This window comes from Podarcis muralis, chromosome 2 (genome assembly GCF_964188315.1).
Source record: "Podarcis muralis chromosome 2, rPodMur119.hap1.1, whole genome shotgun sequence".
Taxonomy (NCBI): domain Eukaryota; kingdom Metazoa; phylum Chordata; class Lepidosauria; order Squamata; family Lacertidae; genus Podarcis; species Podarcis muralis.
This window is the reverse complement of record NC_135656.1, coordinates 81,139,841-81,164,867: the sequence shown is the minus strand read 5'-3', so window position 1 is coordinate 81,164,867 and position 25,027 is coordinate 81,139,841. Positions and strand designations below refer to the sequence as shown.

The window sequence follows — 25,027 nt, the reverse complement described above, 5'->3', positions numbered from 1 at the left end:
TTAAAGACTTAATAAATGCCGTCCATACTCCTATGTATACTTGCTTGGGAAAGCAAATCCCATTTGAAGTCAGTGGGGCTTACATCTGAGTAAGCATGCATAGGAACAAGCTGCAAAACAAAGAATCATGAGCAAAGGCACAAAGAGTTCCTTTAGGAGAGATATAAGCAAAACAACTACAAATGCTCGGTCTTCCACCTTGATCTCCAAACCAGAAGGGGGTAAAAATGCCCACGGCCTGCAGGGTTTCAGTTCTGAGGGGGAAATGGTCCTTTATAGTTGCTTACACAATGAAACAGTTACTGCTTCCTTTGAATCAATCTGCCTCAGGCAGCCACCTGTTCAGGACACATTGGCAGAATTGAAAGGAGGCCATGGATTGAGAGTTCTAAGTGACACAGATGCAAAAAAGAGAAAAAGAAAAGAGAGACAGAAGACAGCACAGCTGTAAACTCGAGGGCTGGCAGGAGTCTTTAAAGTCTTCTTTGCAGCACAAGCTGATGCATCTAGCACACTTTATTAGATTTTGGGTCTGGCCTTTAGCCTCATTTACTTGTGCCGGATTGTAACAGCCCTAGTTTTTGCTATTCAGATATGAGGAATAACTGTGAATAAATACAAAAATCTTGCGGCTGAATGTGACTCCCTAACCATGTTTTGTTAAGCACATGTCAAGAAAAATGACTGAATCACGCATATAGATTTAAGCAATGATAGTCTTGTGACATTTCTAAATAATATGGTTTCCAGCAGGGCTTAATTTAAATGAAGAACTCTGGTTGATCAGATAGCTCTGCCCGTGAGAGTTTGCATCATTTATCATAAATTGCAAACAGTTTTATCTAGAACACATCAGCGAAGACACAGTGTTGATGAAAATGACAAGAAAATGACTGTGTGGCATATTACGTTCAATCAAAGTGGCAGGAAGGCTGATCATTCCCCCAATACCTGTATTCTAAAGCTCAATATTTTTACATTTGCTGCTGTACTGTGTCAAAATCAGACACACTGTCAAATTAAAAATGGGCAAACATTCACTAGTCTGATTTAGAATTAAGAAAAAAAGAAATCAGCATTAACTCTCTCTGTGTGTGTAAAGGTTAGTCTGTTTTCCCCCAATTAGTTCTGAATCAGGCTGAAAGGAGTCTTCACATATTCAGGGTTATCAGTAAGCTTATAGGTTCACTGTGTCTCCCTGTTTTCACCCGTGTAAAATGCTTTGGAGGGGTAAAATACAATCTTTTGCACAGGGGCTTGCTTCATGGCTAGGTTAAATCAAACACCTGCTAGAAAATTGTGATTTTAATATACTTTATTTAAAAAGTACACAGTTTTAAACCGTTTTCCATGGAACAAAGCAGAAAATAATGACCATCTGTTTCTATCTACTGAAGTCCTGTTCTTGATGAATTGTGACTATTGTATGGCAAATCCATCTTTGCATGATGCACCAAAAAAAGATAAATCTCTCCCTCTCTCTCTCTCTTTTTTACATAATTTGGAGAGTTTATATCATCCCACCATTTAAAATCATGAAATGCTGATGTTTTGACTATAGTTTCATGTCTTCTAAGTTGCACCTTTTCTCAGTTCACAGTTTATCCATGTATTGTTTAGCATGCCAAGTGATTGCTTCTCAGTCAGTGTCACCTTGAGAAAACGGCCAGAAGCAGAGGAAGCACAAGAAGAGCAGGCTTAGCACTCAGGCCTAAAACACCACCACACTCTCTGGCATTCTCCTGAAAAACAAACCCACAATAAGTGAAGCGGGAGAAAAGCAGAGCGTTACAATCGTTCAAGCCAACATTTACCAACACACACATTTTAATAACACATTTTTAACGTTCTAAGCTAAATGGAATGTGACCCTTACAGCTTTCCTTAACCCTTTCTTAATGCTAGAAACCATGAGTGTAGATCTGTCCACAGGCAAAGACAGGAAGCACACGATCCCCTCTTCGCCCACCAAATGACTGATCTGGTAACAGGGGGAGGGAGCAATATGAATAACCACTAAGGCATTAGGCTCTGCACACCCCAGCACACACTCTCTTTTCTTTTTGGACCCCTGCCACCAAAATCATTGGATGGGGTGAGAAAAATTTGCTTGGGGAGCCAGATCAGGCCCCTAAACGGGGGCTTGGCCACCCTTGTTTGAGAAAGAAATGTGGGGAAGTCCTTCATCGATAACGATGAAGCACCCTAGCAGAAAACAAAGGCAGTGGGAGATGCAGAAAAGGAACAAATACACTTTTGCTCATTCTTAACAGACCTTTTCGATGTAAACTGAAACACATACCTCAGGATGAAATCCATGGCAAGACTCTGGACGTCTTCTAATCTTGTGGGATTTTAAGCGTTCACATTTTAGGGATTCGTTATGTTCTCAGAAGTTAAGGATATGCCTTAAAAATCAGGATTTATCAAGCTCAAAGAAACTCCCTCTAGTCGAATGCCTGTCACAAAACAGGAGCATCTACTTGCAGTACCACCTCCCCACAGGTGCCAACTCCCTGGGGCCCTGGATGCCCAGGCACCCACATATTTCAGTGCCAGGGCCATGCATGTTGCATGGCACCCACGGCCCTGGGTACCCACAGTCGTGGGGCCAAGCTGGCACTCCTGTTTGGTGCAGAGGTGTGTCCTGAAATCCACAAAGCAAAAACCAGATAAGTTAAACCAACTGGAATATCAGATTTGCCACCCTTCCCAGGACCCTACTATTAAAATAGATTATCTAATCTAGCATGCTATCAAGTGAAACCTCATCACTTCTGCTACACAGAAAATATAATCGAATAAAGGTATAGTTTTATCATTTCTCGCATTTACTTTTTTTTGCATTCTGGACTTGCTTGTCTTACCAAGAGCATAACTGAGGCAAGTGCTTACCAAGAGCACTGGCCACAGCCCCAAGCTTGCCACTGCTGCAGAGAGACTATGGCTGTGGCAAACCTGCTATTGTTGAATTCACAAGTGCTCGAGATTTGGCTTTCTTGGTGATGGAATTGCATTTGTGTGGGATCAGGGAGGTTATATGCAGTCAATTAGCAAACCAATTTACTTTGAACACTTTACTAAAAAGTACGGATTCGCATTGCTTGTCTGAGGTCGTGCCTGCGTCAAGTAAAAGGATATACCTTATTTCTATTGGTTCCATGGTAATTGGCAAAACAGACTCGCAGTCACATTCATTACTTACTACCACCATGAAGAGATTGCTGTTTTGAATTTGCTGGATAACGAAGGACCTGTGAAAATAGAGTCAATTCAAATATCAGCCAAAGAAACACAAAGGAAACAATCCTGCATATGTATGTTTACTCAGAAGTAAGGCCTACTGTGTTCAAAAATGCTTACTACCAGTTGTGTGTACACAGAATTCCAGCCTTGATTTCTAAGGTACCAATAAAGATTAAGGCATTCTTCACTACTGGAAGCTCAATGGCAGAGAATCTGCTTTGCCTGCAAAAGGTCACAGGTTCAATCCCTGGCATCTCCAGGTAAATTGTCCCCTGTCTGCAACTCTGGACAGCCATTGCCAGTCAGTGTAAATAATACTGAGGTACGTGGAATGTGTCACTTATGACCATTATTAACAGAAGATAGCAGAAAATATATATTTTTTAGAGTCAGATCAGAAGAATCTTTATTTGCAGCAGCCACTAGCCATGGCAATAAAATAAAATAACATGTACTGAAGATAGAGGTAAAAACTTAACTATACAAAATACATTTTGGAGGTTTACATGAATAATCAAATAACAGATCTTATTCTAATTGCCCCTACTAAAATTTTTGCAGTTTTTGCTGGCACCTGATTATCTTGATCTGCTAGAAGAAAGGACACAGTAGCAATGGTTGAGTGACCTGGCATGGACAGTATAAAGAGTGCAAGCCAGAAGCACATGGGCCACTGACTCAATACTGCCATCTCCACATGGACATAACTGTTTTTCCAGCTGAATTTTTTGAAATCGACCCTCAAGTACAGCCGATGGTAGTGGCACCCACCCTGTGGAATGCCCTCCCATCAGATGTCAAGGAAATAAACAACTATCTGACTTTTAGAAGACATCTGAAGGCAGCCCTGTTTAGGGAAGTTTTTAATGTTTGATGTTCTATTGTGCTTTTAATTCTGTGAGGAGCCACCCAGAGTGGCTGGGGAAACACAGCCAGATGGGCAGGGTGTGTGTGTGTGTGTGTGTGTGTGTGTGTAAATATTCGATCATGCATATGTGAAAGCACATCTGTATTCTGGAATTGTTAAATTTTGCAAATATTGCAAATAAGGTGCCAATGTGTCAAATGGCTAGGTGGAAAATAATCATACCATGGACAAAATTTCCTAATCGTGGCCAAATTATTCTGTCACTCAATATCATATAGGCACGGTCAAATTAAATTATTTGTTTTACTGAAGCAAAGTGTTAATAACTGTTGTAATAAACCAGAAAAGTAAACTTTTGGTTGACAATTTTAGTCCAAGTGCTCTCATGACAATCTTGCGATACTAAAGGTAGTGGACCAGTGGGGTTTAAATTTAGCCGAAACCAATAATTAAATGTCCTACACCAAATCTGTAATTCAACAGAGGAGAGATTTGCCCCCAAGTACAATGAAGCATTTGGAACATAGGATGGAACAGAAAAGAATTGCCTTAGGAACTTAGACTGAACAGCTTCTGTAGACCCAAGGTGAGCGCCTGTCCAAATCTGAGCCCCATGTAATAACACTGCTAGGGGTTTAGCTTTAAACACTTCAAGTGCTGATGGTATGTGCTTGTCACCTTTTGTACGAAAAAAGCTGTACGAATTTTGGCTATTTGAGATATCCTTTACATGTTTCTGATGTGCTCCCCATGACCCTAATGACTGAAAAAGAAGGCCGAGGTATTTAAAGACTTGTTCGATCAACTGATTATCCATATACCATCTATGGACCCTATAGTTTCTTGAAAACACCATGACTTTAGTTTTCTTGTATTTCACAGCCAGCTGTTCTCTTTGGGAGTATCCTGAGAATGCCTTCACCAATCTTTTTAGGCCCACTTTTGTTTGAGATAGAAGTATCGCATCATCTGTGTATAATAATATAGAGATGGCTTTTGTGGCCCATTTAGGGGCGTAATACTTCGGGGATGTTAAACTCTGGATAATATCATTTACCGGTATATATAAATTAAACAGTGTGGGAGCTAGGATACAACCTTGCTTAACTTCCTTTGTGGCTGGTATGGATCCTGTGAGTTGCCCATTTGTAGAGCAACACACTTTCAGCACAGTGTTCTTATATAGACATTTAATCAAGAACAATAATCTTTTATCTATACTTGAAGAGTTGAATTTATCACACAGTCTTACTCGAGAGATTGAATCTAATGCAACTTTTAAAAATGTAAGTCAACAAAGTATTTTAAATTAATCCATAGATAACAGTATGTGCAGGGTGTGTGTGTGAAGAGAAATTAAGCATTGAAAGAACTGCTCATGCATGATGTAGAAATACCAGGAGCTTAGAAATTACATCTGATTTCAAAAGGCTCCTATAAAAGTTTATCCTTGCCCTGTCAAGAGAGGCGCATCCCAGTGTTCTCCTATCTCCCCGCAGTGGTAACTGTGGTCAACCTCTATGCTAATCTTTACATCAGTTCAGTATAACATGCTGTGACATGTATTGCCACCAAATCCAGAATAGATGTTTTCAGTTTGGTGGTCTGGCAGGGAATGTCTGAAGTTAAGTGAGGACTTGACCATGTGTAGATGTGGACAAAAGCATACTTCCACTCAGACGTCTCTACTTAAAATACATATTGTCTTACTAAGAAAATGCTCTGCTTTTTCCAAAAATCACATAAGATGGGGGGAGGGGGGCAGACGTGAAAGGGAGGACGGCGTCTTTGAACCAATTCTGGGAATGAAACAACTGGGAAGTCTGCAATTAAAGTATCGTCAACAGAAAGATTAAATGCTGCTTGGTGTTCTTCAAACCTACGGAACCGCCATTAAAGTTACACTTACCCCTATCTGTAGTATGAGAGCTTTGTGATGATAAACACAATGTGCATTTTACAGTATCTCTCTCACACACAGGGTTTGAACTTTCTACAGAAACCTCCAAGCAGCTGGACCATGTAGGGAGGCTGACATCACTGCAGCGGAGCATCTGTGGCTTTGTGTGTGGGAGAGAAGGGGCCAATAAAAAGGAAAAAGGAGGAAAATTCTTTCACAGAAAATAACAGCTACATTTTTATATACGGTGCTATCTCAGAAAGTTATAAATATATCGGGTCTCGAGGGGAATAAAATGCAATTCCCGTTTATCCATTTCAAGAACTGAAACAACCCAAATCCTACATGTTGTGCAATATTATATAGGGATTGTATGTGTAAAATTAGCTTAGGAGAAGCCTGAAAGGAGATACTCTGTAGTGTTGACACAATTGCTGTTTGCCTTGAATCGCTCATAGGATTTTTTTAAAAAGAGGGTTTGGTGTGGGGAGGGCTGCCATGTTGAGGTCTGACTACAGTATGGTATTGTGTAGACTGCCCCACGCATGGAAATGCTGCCAGAGGACATTCAAAGCATGGGAGGAAATGTAACATGACGGACACTGGTGGGCCGACACACAGTCTCACATCGTGCATGCGGAGGGTGTACTGTAGTACCTTTCGTGCTAGAAAACATTAAAGCCTTCCCCAGAGCTTCACCTACCTCACGGAGCCAGCATAAAAAAGAACCAGGCTTTAAGGTGGCAGTGAAGTGTGCATTAGATGTTATTGTTAAAGGGGGAGGATTTCTGGCAATTGTCGCAAGGAACCCACTTTCAGCAAGTTCTTGGTTTTCAAAGAGAGCTCACAAATATTTGAATCGGCACCTATGTGTGCAAGTTTTAACTGCGGGGAAAAACACCTCAGAAACCAGCAGGAACACGGGGCACCTTGCTGCTAAACATCTTGCCAGATCACGTATTTCCCCAGCCAGATACCCAACAGCCAAAGAATTAATGGCTACTTCCCTATTTGGAACAATACAGCATTTAATGCAAAGACCCACATGAACGCCTCCCCCCTCCCTAATCCACCAAGAACTGATTGAGGTAACACATTCATGTACTGACTCCTCTGATTCACAGCAAGTTTCAGTTCAGCTGACAACACACTATGAAGAAGAAACCATCCCAGAGAGAGCCAAAGAAACCAGTCCAGCTTCAAGGTACATTTAGAAACAGATAATAAGCATCGTCATCACAAAAACAACATCTCACCTCTTCCGTCCTCTCACATGTTTCACTAAAATAAATCTTCCCATACTGCTATTCAAGCTTCAAACATTATACCTCTGGAGATCAGGTAACCTTCATTGGCTCCAGCTGACCCCAGTTAGCACTCCATGGACTAGAATGGATCGGATTTCTAGAACTGGGCTGGCAGGTCATTAGCATCCGAGCTGAACCATTTTCAAGTCCTTTCAGGGCTACCCCATCCTACTATGACAAAGCTCTCTGTGTACAATAAATAGACCACACACAGACCACGTGCTGTCTGTAGAAACTGCCGATAAAACTTTTTGGATTTCCTCAAGTCGCTCTTATCACAAAGTCTTCATGTGTGCATAATTTAACAAAGTATTGGCCGCTTCCCCATTCCCAGAGCCTAATCTCGACACAAAGCTGCAATGGTGAATTTGTATAAACGCCCAGGCAGTTCCACGCTGGGTCATAAGCAAAGGATTAGGTTGTCACTGTCAGATGAGGATGAAAGACGTGGCTGGAGTAGTGCTCTGTCTGTAATCTCTGATGTGCAATTCATCAGAGGAATTTATGCTGCCTTTCTGCTCGGTAGAACAGCAGGTCACATTATTCACAAATATGCAATGGGTTTCCCATTCAGTAGATTGACTTCAAACAGTTATGATGCCTGGGAAAAAATTACTGAGATATGCCACATGGTATGCTTTCTGATGCAATTCAGGGAAGCTCACAAACGCATGTTTTTACTATAAAGGGTGAAACCCACGGACTGGAACTGGGAGTTCTAGCTTCTGGACATGACTGGACTCCTCAGTGACAACACTCATGGCAACCAAGGCTGGGTCCTTAAAAGAGTCCAGAGCCAGGTGAAATGAAATAGTTTTTTCTAGTGTGGCTTTCTGCATCGCTGAACCATTGTGGTGGAATTGTAGTACAGTGGTACCCCGGGTTACATACGCTTCAGGTTACAGACTCCGCTAACCCAGAAATAGTGCTTCAGGTTAAGAACTTTGCTTCAGGTTGAGAACAGAAATCGTGCTCCGGCGGTGCGGCATCAGCGGGAGGCCCCATTATCTAAAGTGGTGCCTCAGGTTAAGAATGGACCTCCGGAACGAATTAAGTACTTAACCCGAGGTACCACTGTAGTAGCAGCTAGTTGGTTATTACCCAAATGTCTCCAAGTGACTTACAACACACACATCATTAGTGCAAGCTCTGATGCCTGCCAGATGGAATGATCCTCTCTTCTCCACCCCACGGCATTGTTATGGGGTTATTCTTACACCCTTAGCCAATTTTGGGAGTGTGGGGAGGGCGCAGGGGGAAGAGAGGGAGAAAGCCCTATTGCTTGTGCTGACAGGACACATTAAGTGAATCCCACCCATTATGCCATAAAAACAAAGTGAAACAACTCCCACAACAGCCATAGCGAGCTTAGCAGCACACTAATAACAAAACAACATCGCCTTTGTCTATCAAAAGTCTGGGGAGGAGTTGGCACCAAAACAAAGACACTGAATGGGCCAGGCAGACATCACAAGGAAAAGCATTCCACATAACTTAAGCCACCACTGAAAAGGCCCTTGTCACTACCCTCCAAGACTGCCTAAGAGGTGGAACTTAGAGACAGGCCTCAGAAGAAGAGCTAAGAGGCATTCCAGAAGGTACCGGGGTCCTGAGCTATAAACAGCTTCAAAGGTCAAAACCAGCACTTTGAATTGGGCTAGTAAAGTTGTAATAGAATTGGTGTTATACGATTGCTTAACTTTAACCTGTTGACCATCAGGCAGCTGCATTCTGCATTAATTAAAGCCTCTAAATCATTTTCAAAGACAGCAGCATGTACAGTGCTTCACAAGAGTCCAGTCCGTTCATTAGGTTACCAGAAGATAGATTACTGTAGCCAAGTCATCCCTGTTCAGATAGTGCTTAAGCTGATGGAAGGCACTCTGAGCCATCAAGCTGCACGTGGTGAAATGCAGGACTTAAAGGTATATGAGCCTTCTTATGGCTTGTAAATTACACTCAGTGCATGAGTAGTGCCTTCTCACTGTGCCCTTGTAACAGCACTCCTTAGGCGACAAAGCAGAGGCAAAGGGGAAGAGAAACACAGGCCACAATCATTCTTCTTAATGCCCTACCTGCATAGTGGTTTTGGCTAACACCTGGAAGGTGCTCTGAGCAATCTACAGATGCCTACAAAGAAACCTACTATTAAGGGAAAGGGATTGTAGAAGCGATGGCGCCTGGTGGTCTCCCAAAGCCATAACCCTTGTTCAAGCTGGTTTAAAAAGAAAAATGCATTTTTGTGGCTGCAGCATGAACTAAATTAGACTAAAACTAGGTTGTGGGGAAACCAGTCTTTTCAAATCATTTAGAAAGGTTTATACTTATGGCCTATCCTCAATTCTTTGATTTTTAGGGCAGGTAAAGTTATTTTCTAATCTTTTGTTTCCAATTTCAGGTGGAAGCAAAGATGAGACAGTGGCACCCAAATCCACTGACAGTAAGCTCTAATTTGAACCTAAGGCAAGCAACCGAACTATGGATTACATTGGCTCTATGCAGTCAACAAATACAGTTGCAACTTTGTTGAAGCTTGTAAAAATACAGGAGAAAAATGAAAAGCAGAAGGGATCTCATTGCAATGGCTGCAAGGGAACTTTTTTATATATATAAAAACACACACACACACACACACACACACAAAAACAAAACAAAAACCTGCATTAAAAAGTGCTCTGCTTTCAAAGGATTCTTCGAATCTTGGATTTTAAGGTACCCTCAGGATTTCAAGGGAGAGTGTGTTCTGAATCACCTGCTGAGCTAAGGTGACATTTATGTCACTAGCGATATGGGAGCTGCAGCTCAGGGGAAGATAAAGGTTTCTTTTATTGAGCTCAACAACTGGTCTAAAAATCAAATGAAGGTCTAATGTTGAATATTTATGGTGAATGTTTCATGTTTAAACAAGAGAGCTCTTTTGAAGTGAACTGACGTAAATCAAGAATTTGAGCCGTTGCCTTTTACAACACTGTCGTCGTCAGCATCATCACCAACTGCCATTTGAGGTAAGGTAATGCCACAATAGATAGCAGCAGCATGCGAGGAACCTTTTCTTTTGAAGCCATAATTCAAGACCCTTCTTAATTATCTCCACTTGTTTGAGACTACTGCTGAATTTAAACCAAAGTATTTCCTGTGCGGAAAACTTCCTGAAAACAAAACAAAAAAAGGCCTCAAAGACTTCAATTTTCTTCATAAAAAGCAATGTGGAAGGAAGGGGGAGATAAATCACTCAAAAGAAAGAAAAAACAATACTAGATTGCTAGCAGCCCATCCATTAGCACAGGGTTATGTTCAGGACCCTAATCTTCCCTCTCCCAGTGAAGAACCACTCCAAGAGGCCACTGATTTTGGTGGTAGTGGTGGAACAAATTTAAAGTTTAGGGGAAGTTTTTAATGTTTTATGTTTTATCGTGTTTTTAACATTCTGGGGAAACCCAGCCAGATGGGCAGTGTATTATTATTATTATTATTATTATTATTATTAATAATAATTTAGACACATTGCTGGGGCATATGGAGCCCAGCACCCTGATCAGGAGGCAAAGCCTCCCCTTGCTGGTCCTCAGACTGATCATTTGATGTGCAGAGAGGTGATGAGGGAGGGCATAAAGAGAACCATTTTTTTAAAGCATCAAAAAAACAAAAACAAAAAACCACTGGCCAACAACTGGTTTTGCTGAAAAGTTTATTTTGGAAATAGTCGAATAGCTGTACATTTTGATAAGTTACGCCCTTGGTCATGTGAGCCTTTTCTGATTGGACAATCCCTCCTTTTTTGGACACACATACCCACAGACCACAAATGCTGCCTTTATATTTAGAAGTGAACTTGTGCAGGCGCCTTTCATTATGGCAGGCTGAGGGAGATGGAGGGCCCTTGGACTGCAGAGAGCTAAAGGAGGGGTATGCAGTACCCAAAGAACAAGCCTTGACAAAGGAGAGGCACCAGAGCCAAGGTAGGCTGCCCAGAGGGAAAGAGAGGGCCTCTGAGTCTTGACACTCATGGTGCCACTACTTCTGCAGCACAAGCAAGGGAAGAAACCTTCTCGCGTGCGCCATGACAAGGTTGTATTTGAGAAAGACCCTTCTCAGCAGTAACAGTCACTCTTGCCACAGCTAAAGATGGCAAAGCAAGGCCTTCCCTGCTCTTGCAAAGGACCAGAATCCCCCATCATATCCAGGGATTAGCAAACCTTTTCAGCAGGGGGCCGGTCTACTGTCCCTGAGACTTTGTGGGGGGCCAGACTATATTTTGTGGGGGGAAATGAACGAATTCCTATGCCCCACCAATAACCCAAAGATGCATTTTAAATAAAAGCACACATTCTACTCATGTAAACACACAAGGCAGGCCCCACAAATAACCTAGGGATGCATTTTAAATAAAAGGACACATTCTACTCGTGTAAAACATGCTGATTCCTTGACCATCCGCGTCAGAAGGCGAATGGGCCAGATCCGGCCCCCGGGCCTTAGTTTGCCTACCCATGATATGTACCCTTTAGGCCAGGATGACATATCACACTGGAAATACAGCACAATCAAGCAACAGCAGTCAGAAAAAATTTTAGGTTTATGATTACCAATAAGCCAGGCATTATGACCAAACACGTGTGGACGTGTGAAGGGCCTGTTTATTTCAGGGACACCTGAAGGCCTCTTGCTATGTATGCCAAGTCAGTTGCACAGATTTCTGGATTGTGACTTCAGTTGGAAAAAATGGCAGGGCCATCAAGAATATAACTTCAATCCCGATTAAACAATTTAAACCTGCAAAATCAACAATGAAGCTTTTTACCCCCAGGGCATGAGTTCATTTCCAGAGGATCAGGATCCAAAGAACCAGTCAGCCAATATCACGAACCCAAGGGATATGTGTGTTTCAAAATGTGTGCGATCACACTGCTGTGGGGACAGGAAGGCCTAGTCTGCTATTAAAAAAAAAAACAAAAGCCCGATAGGGACTGTAGGCCTTGTGGGTAGCCCAAAGAAGGCTTCTAGATGGCCACAGTGGCTGAGAAACTGCAGGGCTCATTGACTTCCTTAGGTGCTATAGGTGCTGGGCACCTGTTAAAACAAAGCCCTTTTCCTACGGGGCCCAAGATAGGCAGCTAACTTTCAGGCATTCTATTTTAGCCTGCATTCTTTAGTGGTTACTATGGGATCTCATTTCATAGCTGTCACATTTTGATTTTTCCTATTGTTGGTTTAAGTTTAAAAAAGAAAACACACATGCACACACACACACATCAGGATGTCGTAAATGGAAAATGATGTACAGCCTATACTCAAATATCTGTTACTCACATAATTGTCAGTTGCATAAACCAAACCCTAATGGAGTGGAACAAACTTCAACTGTTCAACATGCAGATATCTGTTGTTCTGGTTTCCAAGTCCTGTAATGTGTTTTCCAGGCTGCTGGCTATACTTCTAACTCACATTTCTCTCATATCCATTTTTTAAAAAGAAAAGAAACCATGAATGAGTGTAACATCTATATTGCCGTCATAAATTAGGCTGCTCAGGATTTTGAACAGTAGATGAAATAGAGAATGGAACATTTTGGGACAATTTAAAATAATAATATGTATTCCAGTAGCTGTGGCTCAGTGAACCTTAGATTTAGATACATGAAAAGATAAATCTTTAGGTCAGACTTTGTCTGAAGCATTTGTGCATCTAGGTCCATTCAGTCATCCCCGCCATGTGCAAGTTGTGTGAACTGTGTTTATTGGCCCTGCTTCTGAAGTCCACCCTGCTTGCAGCACATCCAATGAAACATCTGCAATGTATGCTGTAAGGTATTCTGTTGGACTGGGCACCCTATGTGATTGGGTTTCCTGACTGTGCAGTGTGCCAACAAGCGTAAGCTATATGTGGCGTGGTGCTGAACACATGGATGTGAGAAGGCAGGCCACCAAGGTGTGACAATGTAAGGGTGCAGCCACTGAGTGCAGTTCCATGTCATTCTTCCCTACAGAGCCTACACATAGAAAGAACAACTGAACACCCCCCTCCAGTGATATGGGGCCCATTGTTTCTCTTGAAAAACGATTGCTAAACTGTCTGAAGTTTTATATTATAGTGTGCAGAGAGCAGGACTGAGGCATTTCAGATTATAAGAGGAATTGCTCCTAATAAGATCCCACACTTTGCCTTTCCTTTTCCAGGATAATACAGGAAAGCAGATCTTCACATGCATCCCTCCAATGCAGGAGGGAGGAGGACTGGAGATGGGAAAGTTGGCAGAGTAGGAGAGGTTCTTTGCCGTTGTGCAAATGCTCAGCCTCTGACCCAAAATAACTGGTGATCAGAAACATCTCCTGCTGCACTCTGCCCCTCCCCTTCAACAACAGCAGCAGCCACAGCAGCAGCAACAACAACAACAGACACAACAAACCGACATGGGCTGAACGTTTTCCATGTGCTCTACTGACAGGGGCTCAAGGTTTGTGTGGGAAGCCCCCACCCCCAACAATATGTTCATGGTCAAAGAGTAATAAGCTTGCTTCTCTACTGCCCTTCAGTTCTAAATCACACATGGACGGTGGGGAAAGAACCTTGGACTCAGGGAATTAGTTTTAATCTCCCTGTATAATTTAGTGTAACAACTCCTATTCTACGCTGGAAATAAGAGTTATCATTTGTTTATTATTCATTAAATTTATATCCCTTAATCTTTCAAACTGAATCTCCTGTTTCAGCAGCAGTAATGCTTCAATAGGATTGTTGTATTGTGTATTTTAATGGTGGATGTTTATAGTTTAATGTTTCTGAAACTGGTGTTTTATTTTGTAAACTGCTTAAAAGCCTATCTGGGCATTAAGCAGTATGTACGGTAAATAACAGTAGCAGCAGCAGCAGAAGCAACAACAACAATAGCCCACCCATCTTCTCCAAAGGGTGCCTAAGGCAACTAACAACATAAAACCCAGTCAACCACATCCAGTAATTAAAATGGAAGTTATAAAACCTATAGTACAAAAATATACCTAACCACTTGCAAAGTGGTTCTGGAGGTGTTCCTGGAGGAACAAGAATGCAAAGTGGTTCTGGAGGTGTTCCTGGAGGAACAAGAATGCTACCTCATCCTCCCTGATCTCCCCCAGGAGGGAGTTCCAGAAATGGGGTGCCACAAATAAGAAAGCTTCCTCTTGCATTCACAATCTCCTTTACTATCAACACTGGTGTTTCTATGAGAAGGGCCTCTGTCTCTGTCATAAACTACGGGAAAGGCACTTCTTCAAGTAAGTTGGAACACTAATAAAACAGTAGAACAAAACAGTGAATAAATTTTATTTTCCACAGCCACATTAATATATTGTTTGGTGCTGTGTATGCAATAAAAACATTTCCTTTGGCTTGTGAACCACTTTTGAGTTTTTTCCGGTGCTGAAGGTATATTCTACGATTACTTAAACCTCACATTCTCTGACATGCAGCACCAAGATCACTGCAGATGGCAGAGAATGCTGCATTCTTGCTTTTCATCAATCAAACATTGCTAATCAACTGCAAAGATTTATTATTCACTAAAACAAATCCTTACCTAAATAAGGGCTGATTCACAGGAATATCTAACTTTTTAAAGTTGGCTGAAATGTATTTCTATTCCAGTTTTAATCAATTTTCTTAATACAAACAATTCCTCCCATATATTTCTAGTGACTTAGCTGAAAATATTATGACAATAAAAGTCTCCTTGTGTTTAAAATAATCCCCTCCCTATGTAAACTATAATCATTAGGTTTAACTTTTTCTGCGGTATGTTACAAATGGAAAGTCATTCCTTGGACTTTTCAGCAATGCCTTGTTATTAGTATTTTACAAGAAGAAATATAGTCAGTCCCAGATTGTGGATGGGGGAAGAAAAGGTCTAGTCATGGGTGAGCTCCCCTCTGCTAGCTTCAGAAAGCATTCAGTTTTTCCAAGCCTTTTCATAATCTCCTTGGAAAAACTTTGGGTCTTTCCAAGCCATTTCTGCGAAAGCTTGGAAAAACCAAACATGGAAAATTGTCTCCAGTGCTCCCTGCCACCCTTTCAGTCAAAGAGGACCTTGTGAAGACTTGGGGGGACTGGTTGTGGGAAGGGCTCCAGGTTTCTTCTTCACTGGGCCAGATGTTACTGAGCATGCTCTAGGTCAGCACAGCCATTTCCTGCTGGAGTTTTTGCGATTTGTAGTTTCTCAGGCTTCCTGATTCATAATAGTTTACCCTGGCTTAGAGTAAGGACTGTGCTGGCTCCACCAGAGAACCACGCTTGCCACTGGTCACCCTGCCCCTTTCATAAATAAAAGTTGCTTAGGGAAGGCAGGAGGAAGTGGGGGACTGGTGTTGGTCAAGTCCAAGTACAAGCTGGGTCCAAATTCATTTGGGCTTGGACGCAATTCAATCTGGGTTCATCTAGGAACTCTGCACACAGCCCTTCCTGTCACTACACTTATGGTCCTAGAAGTTCACAATTGGCAAGGTTGGAGAAGGCAGAGATGATAACGTCTCCTAGGTAAAGGTCTGTCTTTGCACATTCTATCAAGGCACAAAATCACCAGAAAGAAAGTAGCACTGCAGAGTTAAACACAACAACCCTGTTTGATAGAAGAAACACGCCCTGCCAAAGCAAATCTTTGCAATGCACATGCAGCGGTTCCCTTGCTGCCAGAAGCCAAGTTACAGGGAACAAGGCAGAGGGCCTTCTCGGTAGTGGCACCCACCCTGTGGAACGCCCTCCCACCAGATGTCAAAGAGAAAAACTACCAGACTTTTAGAAGACATCTGAAGGCAGCCCTGCTTAGGGAAGCTTTTAACGTTTAATAGGTTATTGTATTTTAGTGTTCTGTTGGAAGCCACCCAGAGTGGCTGGGGAAACCCAGCCAGATGGGCGGGGTATAAATAAGTTGTTGTTGTTGTTGTTGTTGTTGTTGTCGTTGTTGTTGTTGTCGTCATCATCATTATACACAGATTCCTCCCCACAGAAAGGAAACTGTGGAAATGTTGACACAGTTTACCCTTCAACAGGTTCTCTCTTCCACTGTTAACATTAAATTGGCAAGCCGATCCTACTCAAATATACTGACATAATATTCATGCAATGGAATCTGAGATGTTGGAATGGTCTAGCGGTTGGTGCTCAACTCCTCATAAGTATTTGGCTGCAATCCTAAGGATTCTTATTTACTAAGTTCTCATGAAATCAGTATGGCTCATCCACCCTTACCTTTTGCCTCATGCTATCTAGGAACAGCTCCATGTTTTCCTGGTCAATGTCCGAGTGCTTCTCTTTCTCCCCCTGCCGGTTTCCCCAGGTTTTCCCCAGGAAAATCTTATCTTTACTGCTGAATTGAAGCAAACAGCAATTCAGGTTTTTTTCAGTTTGCTCTGATTTAACGGTAAAGAGTGGGTTTCTGCAAGGAAAGTGCCAAGTCCTACTCAAAGCAGATCCATTCAAATTAAGGTGCCAAAGTCAGTCCTCAGTAACTTCAATGGGTCTACTCGGAGTAGGACTAACGTTGGCTCCCACTCATAGACACTGGATCCGTATTTACCTGTCATGCTTAGAGCAGGCACATTGAAAGTGATGACGCCTGTGCTGACTCTGAACATGGCTATGTCTGCATTCAACCCACATTGACTAATCTGCATGAAAAAGAATTGGCTTGAATGGAAAAGCACAGTGATCATTTATTTTCTTTTTTATTTTAGGTGGGTGGGGCATGTAGCAGCAAGAAGGTGAGGTGAAAGACAGAAACCCTGTCACTCAGAGTGGACAATAATGGGTGAGATGAACAGAAAGTCAGACCAGGCATGAAACAGGTTCCTAAACTGTAATAACAAATATTTGCCTTTATATCACTGTATGAGCATTTCAAACTAGACATCGCTGTTGTTATAAGTCTGGGGGTGGGTGGGTTGTAAAGGTACGTGCCCAGAATCCCTGGGATCTCACGCCGCTCAGAGATTGGGGTGGCATGCAACACTATGTTATGCTGAGAGGTGGCTGGCTGAAAGGACTTGAAATGGTTTTTGATAGAAAGAGTTATCGCTATTAAGAAAAACTTTCATTTCCCCACCCCAAAACAAATTACAAAAGGATTTTTTTTTGGTAAGTTTACAAAACACTCCTTTAAAGAATCTGTCATGTTTCAAATTCTTCTTTATATATTAAGTACAAATGCATTCAAGAGTTTTTTTGGGCCTCCTTTGATCTGCAAAGCTCATTTAAGTCTCTAGCATTGATGAAACCTTTCCAAAGTAAACAGATAAAGGAGGATCAGAGCCAACACATATAGATTTGTACAGTTTTGACAACTCATCGGACAATCTCAGATGAAAAAGTGACAAGCAGATGTCTTCTTGACATTGAGATGTTCTGTTGCACACTTGAAATTGAAGATCATAAATAAGCTTTAAGATAAGAGAGATACTGTATAGAATGCCCAAATCAAACAAGTTTAAAAGATGATGGGAAACATGTTTCATTTCACCTATATTAAAGCTGTGCATTTTTATAAGGTACAAAATATTTATTAATTCCCATCTATCCTTGGTGAGTGTTAAAATATCCAGAGAAAATCCTTTGCTATCACACATTTCTAGCATCTTGCAGAAACTCCTTGGATATATTATTCAGTGATTGCAACTTATACATTATGAGATCCACATTCTAAAATATTTTTTCCCCTGGTGGGGAATATGAATCTTCCCCTCTGTCATAACTTCCAAACTATGAACTAAAAATGAGTTAATAACAAAGTACAATGATGATATCCAGTTACACCCATCTGCCTGGGAAGCAGATACCCCAGCAGAATTGGACTTCCTATTCCTAGTGATAGGAGATTATTTTTTTATGCTGTGAACCTTGAGAGCTTTGGATGAAAGGTGGTGTGCAAATTTTATAAATAAATAAATAAATAAAATGGGAGAGAATTTTGATTTACATCACATTTTAACATGAACCCAGCAAATTAGCAATTTCTTGAACAATTCACAAACCGAAATGCAGCTACCCTCCAAAATTCACACTTCTCCAAATTTTGCAGTACAATTCTCCAACTAAAAATAGTGTACAAAGATGCATATTTTTAGGGGAAACTGTCACAAGAGTGCATATATAACACAAAAATGCATTGCATTAGGTGAAACGGCTTCTACTAAATGAGGCAAAATTGCATTAAAATGTATATATTAGGGGAAATGCTCACTAAAATGGTGATGATTTTTGTGAGGGCATTAAAAAAATAATAGCAAAGTGACGCGGAAAAGTAGTGAACTGAACTTAAGAACAGAAAACAGACAGATTTGCCCACCCCTACCCTTTCTTTTTCTTTCCCACTGACAGCCTCTCTCACACATATCAAATCTGCTTTAGAAGAAGGCTGGGGGAGCAGCTGCAGGGAGGAGAAGAGGAAGAGGAAATATACCCATATAATGTTGGGTATCGCCCAAAGTTCCCACTGGAAAATAGTGGACCAACAGAGCCACTCCAAGCACCAAAAATCACTGTTGTGCCACACCAAGCTCTCAGGGTCTGGATACAGAACCAGTTTTGGCCAGGAGATGGTGTTTTGCAGAGTTGGACTGATACAGTGGTACCTCAGGTTACATACGCTTCAGGTTACATACGCTTCAGGTTACAGACTCCGCTAACCCAGAAATATTACCTCGGGTAATTCTGTTACCTCGGGTTAAGAACTTTGCTTCAGCATGAGAACAGAAATTGTGTGGCGGCGGCACAGCAGCAGCGGGAGGCCCCATTAGCTAAAGTGGTGCTTCAGGTTAAGAACAGTTTCAGGTTAAGAACAGACGTCCAGAACAAATTAAGTACTTAACCTCAGGTACCACTGTACTTAGAGCTGTAAACAACTAGATGCACCCTGTCTATGCTGGTGGCCTATATAAAAAGCAAGTTCTTAACTTACCATCTGAACGTAGTCAGGGCTTAGCTTACAAAAATTATGTTTCTTACATATAATGGTGTAACGATTATATAGAGAAGGAATCATTGCTCAGTATCACTTGGGAAGTAGGTGGGCCTAGGTTCAAATCCTGGCATTCCCAGTTATAGATACTAGGTTGACAACAAGGGGAAGCAATCGTGTTGCGGCAATTTGGCTGAAGGGAGAAGGGAGGAGTGTGGTTTCCTCTATCCCCTCTCTCCTTTCCAGTGGCTCCTAGGCTATATATGGGCTCCCACAATCATGGCAATCAAACATTTCCACTTAAGGAGGGTTTCTTCCCCACCCAACCCATACGGTATTATAGCATTCTACTGTGTGATACCTGTCAAGATCCGACTTTATATATGAAGAAAATCAAACAGAACCTAAATGGGTGCTAATTTTAATGTGGTTAGCTGATATGTTTACAAGTAAACAATATATGCGAAGGGTATATAATTTTCCTCTCCCATAGGGAACTGAAGTGAAAGTTAACATTTTACAGCAATTTGGCAGAGCAACAGAAGTCAATATCCTTTAGCAGCTTATGGTATTTCTCAGCTTTAAGTGGTTTATTTTTTTAAAAAGGCATTTTAATGCTTACAAGTAATTCTATTCACAGCACTAACTGGTGCTGCTTGCTTCCGGTATAGATCTTTATTTATTTAATAGTTGCTGGGTTCTGCAGAAATTCATTCTAAATTAGGCATGAAAAACTCTTACACAAAATTCTCAGTGGTAGCTACTGCCTCCCTATGCCCTGGATAAGCATATATACCAGCTTTGCTGAAATTTCAATATAATCTGCCTTCTTTTCATGCCAAATGATGCAGAACAATGTTACCCTTCAGGAAAGTTATAATTGTACCTGATATGCTGCAGTAGCTTTAGTACAAAAGGTTTATCACTGATGCAAATCAGAGGCACTGACAGTGCTCACACCTTTAAGGTGTACAATATCCCATCTTAAAGTTCTGGGCTGGGTTTCTTTCTGGGTGTTGTCTTACAATAAATGTCAGCAACCAATGGCCGAGGTATACATTATAATAGGCACATGTAACTCTACTCTTGTAACTCTACTTTTGTAACTCTATTCTTTCATTTTCTGCTGTTGAATGGAAATTGTAATGACATCACACAACGTGTTTCCCTGTTCTTGTGAACCAATGATACAACACGGGGCCCGGAAAGCATGCAGCATAATTATATAGGCTGTTTGTTTTAGATGTTACACAGAAGAGAGAAGAGAAAGAGATGGAGAGCTTTCAGTTTTGTTCCTCTTATAACATCTTGTTTGGCCATTAGGCTTGCTAAGAGCCCATCCACACTTCCCTTTATCCAGTGATTTCAAGTGATTTTAAGTCATGGGTCCGAGAGGTGGGGTTTTTGTTTTGTCCGACCATGTCCCTGGGAAAACCAGCTGTTTACTGCTAAATTGGAACAAGCATCAATCTGCAAAATACCAGATTGATTCAACATTAAACACCAGGTTTTCCCAGAGACAGCGATGGGACAAAATAAAAACCACTTAGATCCATGGCTTGAAATCATGGGACAAACAGAAGTTTAGATGGGCCCTTAGTTAATTATTTATTCCCAATATTTATTCCATTTATTCCCAAGACTCATAGAATGTATATAGAGTTTCTACACTCTCGGAGCTACCAACTGCAAACAGTCGGGGCTGAAATCTATTCATAGAACAGTTCCATGACTGTTTACTCAGAAGTAAGTCTCCCTGTGTTCAGTGGGGCTTACTTCCTAGTAAGTGTGTTTAGGATTGCAGCCATAGTCCAGGAAAACAGCTAATGGCATTTGGAAAGAAGTAGCTTGTAATTTGCTCCAAGTATAGCTGGTTTGAATTTTTGAGTGGTGAACTTGTATTTCTGTGAAATACGCATTTGCTTCTTTGCTCCTATAATCGCACCATCACAAAAAAAGTGTAAGGATGTCAAATGCCACCACACAGATTCCTCCTAAGACTGGTGCTCTATCATATTAAAGCCAAATCATTTTAAGGACCCTGCTATTTAGATATAAAAAAAGCACAGGCAAACAGAGTCCTCAGATGAACTTCACAAATTCAAATCTCAGCTCCCAAAGAAACTGATCAACAGCAATCTCCTTCAGTACAATCTGATAGCACAGTACAAACTTTGGTCAACAGACCACAGACCTTGTGCGACTCCTGGATGCCAGGAGAAACATCTTCTTCCCTTTGCATACCAAACAGTTTACAATCAACCTCTAACCAATCCCAGATCTCAACTCTCTTTGATAATTCCTTCAAGCTCTTTCTTTCTCCGCCTAAATCCAGCAGGATTGTAAAACTACCAAATCACACTTCCTTCTTCTCCATATCTTCCCCTGGTTTGATGTTACATTTATTTATTAATTGAAAGTTACCGTATATACCAGTGTTCACAAAAAATGTCATGATGTTCTTTTCCTACTCCATCATAGGAATTGGGTAACTGGGACCCCCAATCCCCTTTCTGCCTCATCCTATGTAGATAACTTTAGGAAAACTATAACAAAGCCTCCATCTCAGCTCAATGCCTTATACTACCTTTTCTTCCACTATCCAATGAATATTACCTATTCATGTGTTAACAAATGGCACAGGAGGCTATTGCTACATTCCATACCAGATACATTCTTCAAATACCTGAAGGGCACTCAGAGAGAAGAAGGCAAAGAAGCGTGTTCTCTGCTCCCTCAGAAGGCAAGGCTAGATCCAATGGACTCAAGTTACAGGGAGAGGGTAGATTTCAGCTGAATGTCTTGATGGTAAGAGCAGTGCAACAATGGGACCAGTTACTTTGATAGGAGGTCTGCTCTCTGGAGGTTTTCTAGCTGGACAACTGTCTGTTGAGGATGCTCAAGGTATGGATTTCCTGCACTAAACAGGAAGTTGGACTGGATGCTCAACTCCATTCCAGAAAATAATTGAGGGACCCCCGGTTCAGATTATCTTCTGCATGTGGAAAGGGGAGGTTGAAAAGATGGATGGAGGTCTGGGAGCAAGTCCAAGGACTACTCCTAATCTCACCATGAATGTATTTGGGAATAACAACATCCTAATAGTTCCCCTCTCTGTCCAAAACTACCATAAATATGAGTTAGTGGCCCTGCTTTATTTCTATTGTGTGCAATCTTTAAATATGTCATTGTTAAAATTTAACTAATGCTACAGATTTCAAAACTACTACAACAAACATGAGGAGAAATCATTTGCGCCCTGATAGGCAAATAAAGAGGCAGACATAAGATGGGGTTGAACTGGGTCACTTTTATTTAGACCTTAAATTGAAATCAGCAGAGGGGGATGAATATGGGGTGGAAACTAACTAAACTGTATAACTGTAGACATTGGGCGACCTGCCCTTGCCTAAGGAATTCGGGGCTTCCAAGCCTGCCCCAATTTCTGGGCCACAGCCTGAAGGTGAGAAGGGAGGCCTTATCTTGTCACCACCCCCGGGACCACAGAACCCCAGGTGGATGAGGGAGTTTGGCCTCAAAGGAGGCCCCTATCTCACCTTCTGAACCAAGTCCAAGAAGTGAGCCTCGGGGCTGACCCATCACTTGAAAGCTGCCTAAAGGGCAGGCTAAATCAAACTATTTCTTTTCCTGTACCTAAAATGCCCAAAGTGACCAAATCAAGAAGATCAACCTATTTAAATAACACAGCATACAATCTAGCACTCTGTCCCGCTATTCAGTGTGAAGCAGGCAAAAAAACAATTTGCGATCCAAGATGCAGATTGGGAAAAATTCCTACATGGTCCTCTAGCAGCGACAACGAAGCACGCTGGGAGACAGGCAGGGAGGGAGAGTGCTGCTGCAAACAGAGAGGCTGGAGTTAAGGCAGATTGTCCCTTAACTAGGGACAAGCCCTACCCACTCACTCAGACCACCATAGAAAGGCACCAATTGGTGCAGGGAATTTTCCTGCTCTGCCTCTCTTGCCCAACAGCTTGCAAAAGCGTCCAGCCTTTTGGCTGAACATTCATATGTTACCAAAACTGGTCTGTGAGATGTGCTCATTTTTCTTCTTCATAGGATCAAGATCTGACTCTAAAGGTTGTGTTGCAGGAAAACCTAATAGCTTTCCTGCTTCTACCAGCGCATAGTTTTAAAATGTATTTTTTTTTAAAAAACCAACCCAACAACTTTAGTTTTGATTCAGCTAAAGCGAGTGACTACACCAACAAAACAACTTGAACTGAATGAAATAACTCTGCTGAAACCAGTCTAATACCTGTTTTGCTTTCAAAGTGGCTGAGGCTGCAAGCCTTAACACACTTAGTTGGGAGTAAGGCCCATTGTGCTCACTGAAACTTGTTTCTGAACAACCATGCTTAGAGTTGAACAATCAGTTCATTTTTGCTTGATTGGGACCGCCACCTTATTCTGTCGATAGTATAATAGTGTGAATCTACTTTTTAAAACTGCACTTTAAATGAACAAGAATAACTTACTGGAAAATACTAAAAGCAATCCAGTTTTGTGTTCTTGTTGATAGCCCCAGATGCTTAAAAAAATATGGGCTAGCTTGTTTTCAATTGCTTTTTAAGTAGAAGATTTAAAAGATTCATAATCAGTGGGATATAGGATGACAAAAATTATCGATTGGAGCAGCCAAACCATAACCATAATGGCATTCTTATATAATCCTTATTTTCTTTCAGGCTCCTACATTCTCTAAGGCGTCTATATTTTGGAAAATAATTTAAACATTGCACATCATGAAGTGCGAGTTATTTCTTCATATCAAGTGGAAAGAAAGAAAAGTAACCCACACCCATGTATAGGATGTTGAGGACTGGATTAATTATTTCCAGGTTTTGATCCTGGGTTTTCTTTTTCCAAGCCTAAGAAACTAGCAACTGCATTACTCTTGGTTGAGATGAGGCCACTCACTATATTGCAGTTTTCTGAAGGGTGACTGGACCCATGACAGTACAGCTGTTCACACAACATTAATTATGGTGGATGAAGCTTTGGTTGGGAGGACAACACCCATGAACATTTAGTTCAACATGTGCAAGTCTGTGCATGCTAGTAGGCCTCTTTTCAATCAGTTGGGGCTCCTAGTTATAGGGAGGTCCTCTACCAGCACTGGGGTGAATGCATGTAAAGAGCACACAACAACCCCGACCCCAATACATTCAAGTTCTTCTTTGATGTATATGCCTTGAGAATGAAGGTCTGCATGCAGCTGAATGCAATTAGGAATCAGGAATCCCGATTGCTGACCGGAGAGGACTCTAACAGTGTCATGGTTAGACTCACCCTTTGGACCTTTAGGGTGAGGAGAGGAGAGGGCAGGCCTGGTACTCACAGGGTCACTGGAAGCAAGGCCAGTGCGTACCCCCTGTGCCAGTTTGAGTCCTCACACGGGCACCCCAAAACCTGAAGAAGGCTAGGAAGTTCCACACCTGTATAGACTCAATGGATTCAACTGAATGCTGGGGTAGGGCCTGTCACTACGATGCCCCTCCACCACCTTATTCACACAGTACCGTTAAGTATCATTTTTTATTTCTTTATAAAACTATTTATATAGCGTACAGAAAACATCTAAGCAGTGTCCAGCAAAACGAAATGGGCAAACACTTGGACATTTTACTTACAGCAAAGCACTATACAAATTTCATTAAATAAGTAAAAGTATAAAGGCAGAAAATGTCATAAGAAACTGGCCCATCGCATAAAATCCATCCAACTGAATACGGCTGTTGTTGTATGAGTAGGACTTGGGA

The 25,027-nt window shown here is 41.6% G+C and overlaps 1 protein-coding gene across 2 annotated transcripts in view; it reads right to left on the bottom strand.

The window, feature by feature from the left end:
• Positions 1-1,297: 1,297 nt before the first annotated feature.
• The window catches only part of CACNA2D3 (calcium voltage-gated channel auxiliary subunit alpha2delta 3), a 487,740-nt gene continuing 464,010 nt past the window's right edge, over positions 1,298-25,027 (bottom strand). For both annotated transcript variants that reach the window (XM_077924923.1, XM_077924924.1), the window contains 3 exons: positions 3,137-3,254; positions 2,303-2,380; positions 1,298-1,742 (listed from right to left, as the gene is read on the bottom strand). In XM_077924923.1, the coding sequence (XP_077781049.1) occupies positions 1,650-1,742; positions 2,303-2,380; positions 3,137-3,254 (289 nt within the window). In that variant the 3' untranslated portion in view covers positions 1,298-1,649. The remainder of the gene's footprint in view (positions 1,743-2,302; positions 2,381-3,136; positions 3,255-25,027) is intronic.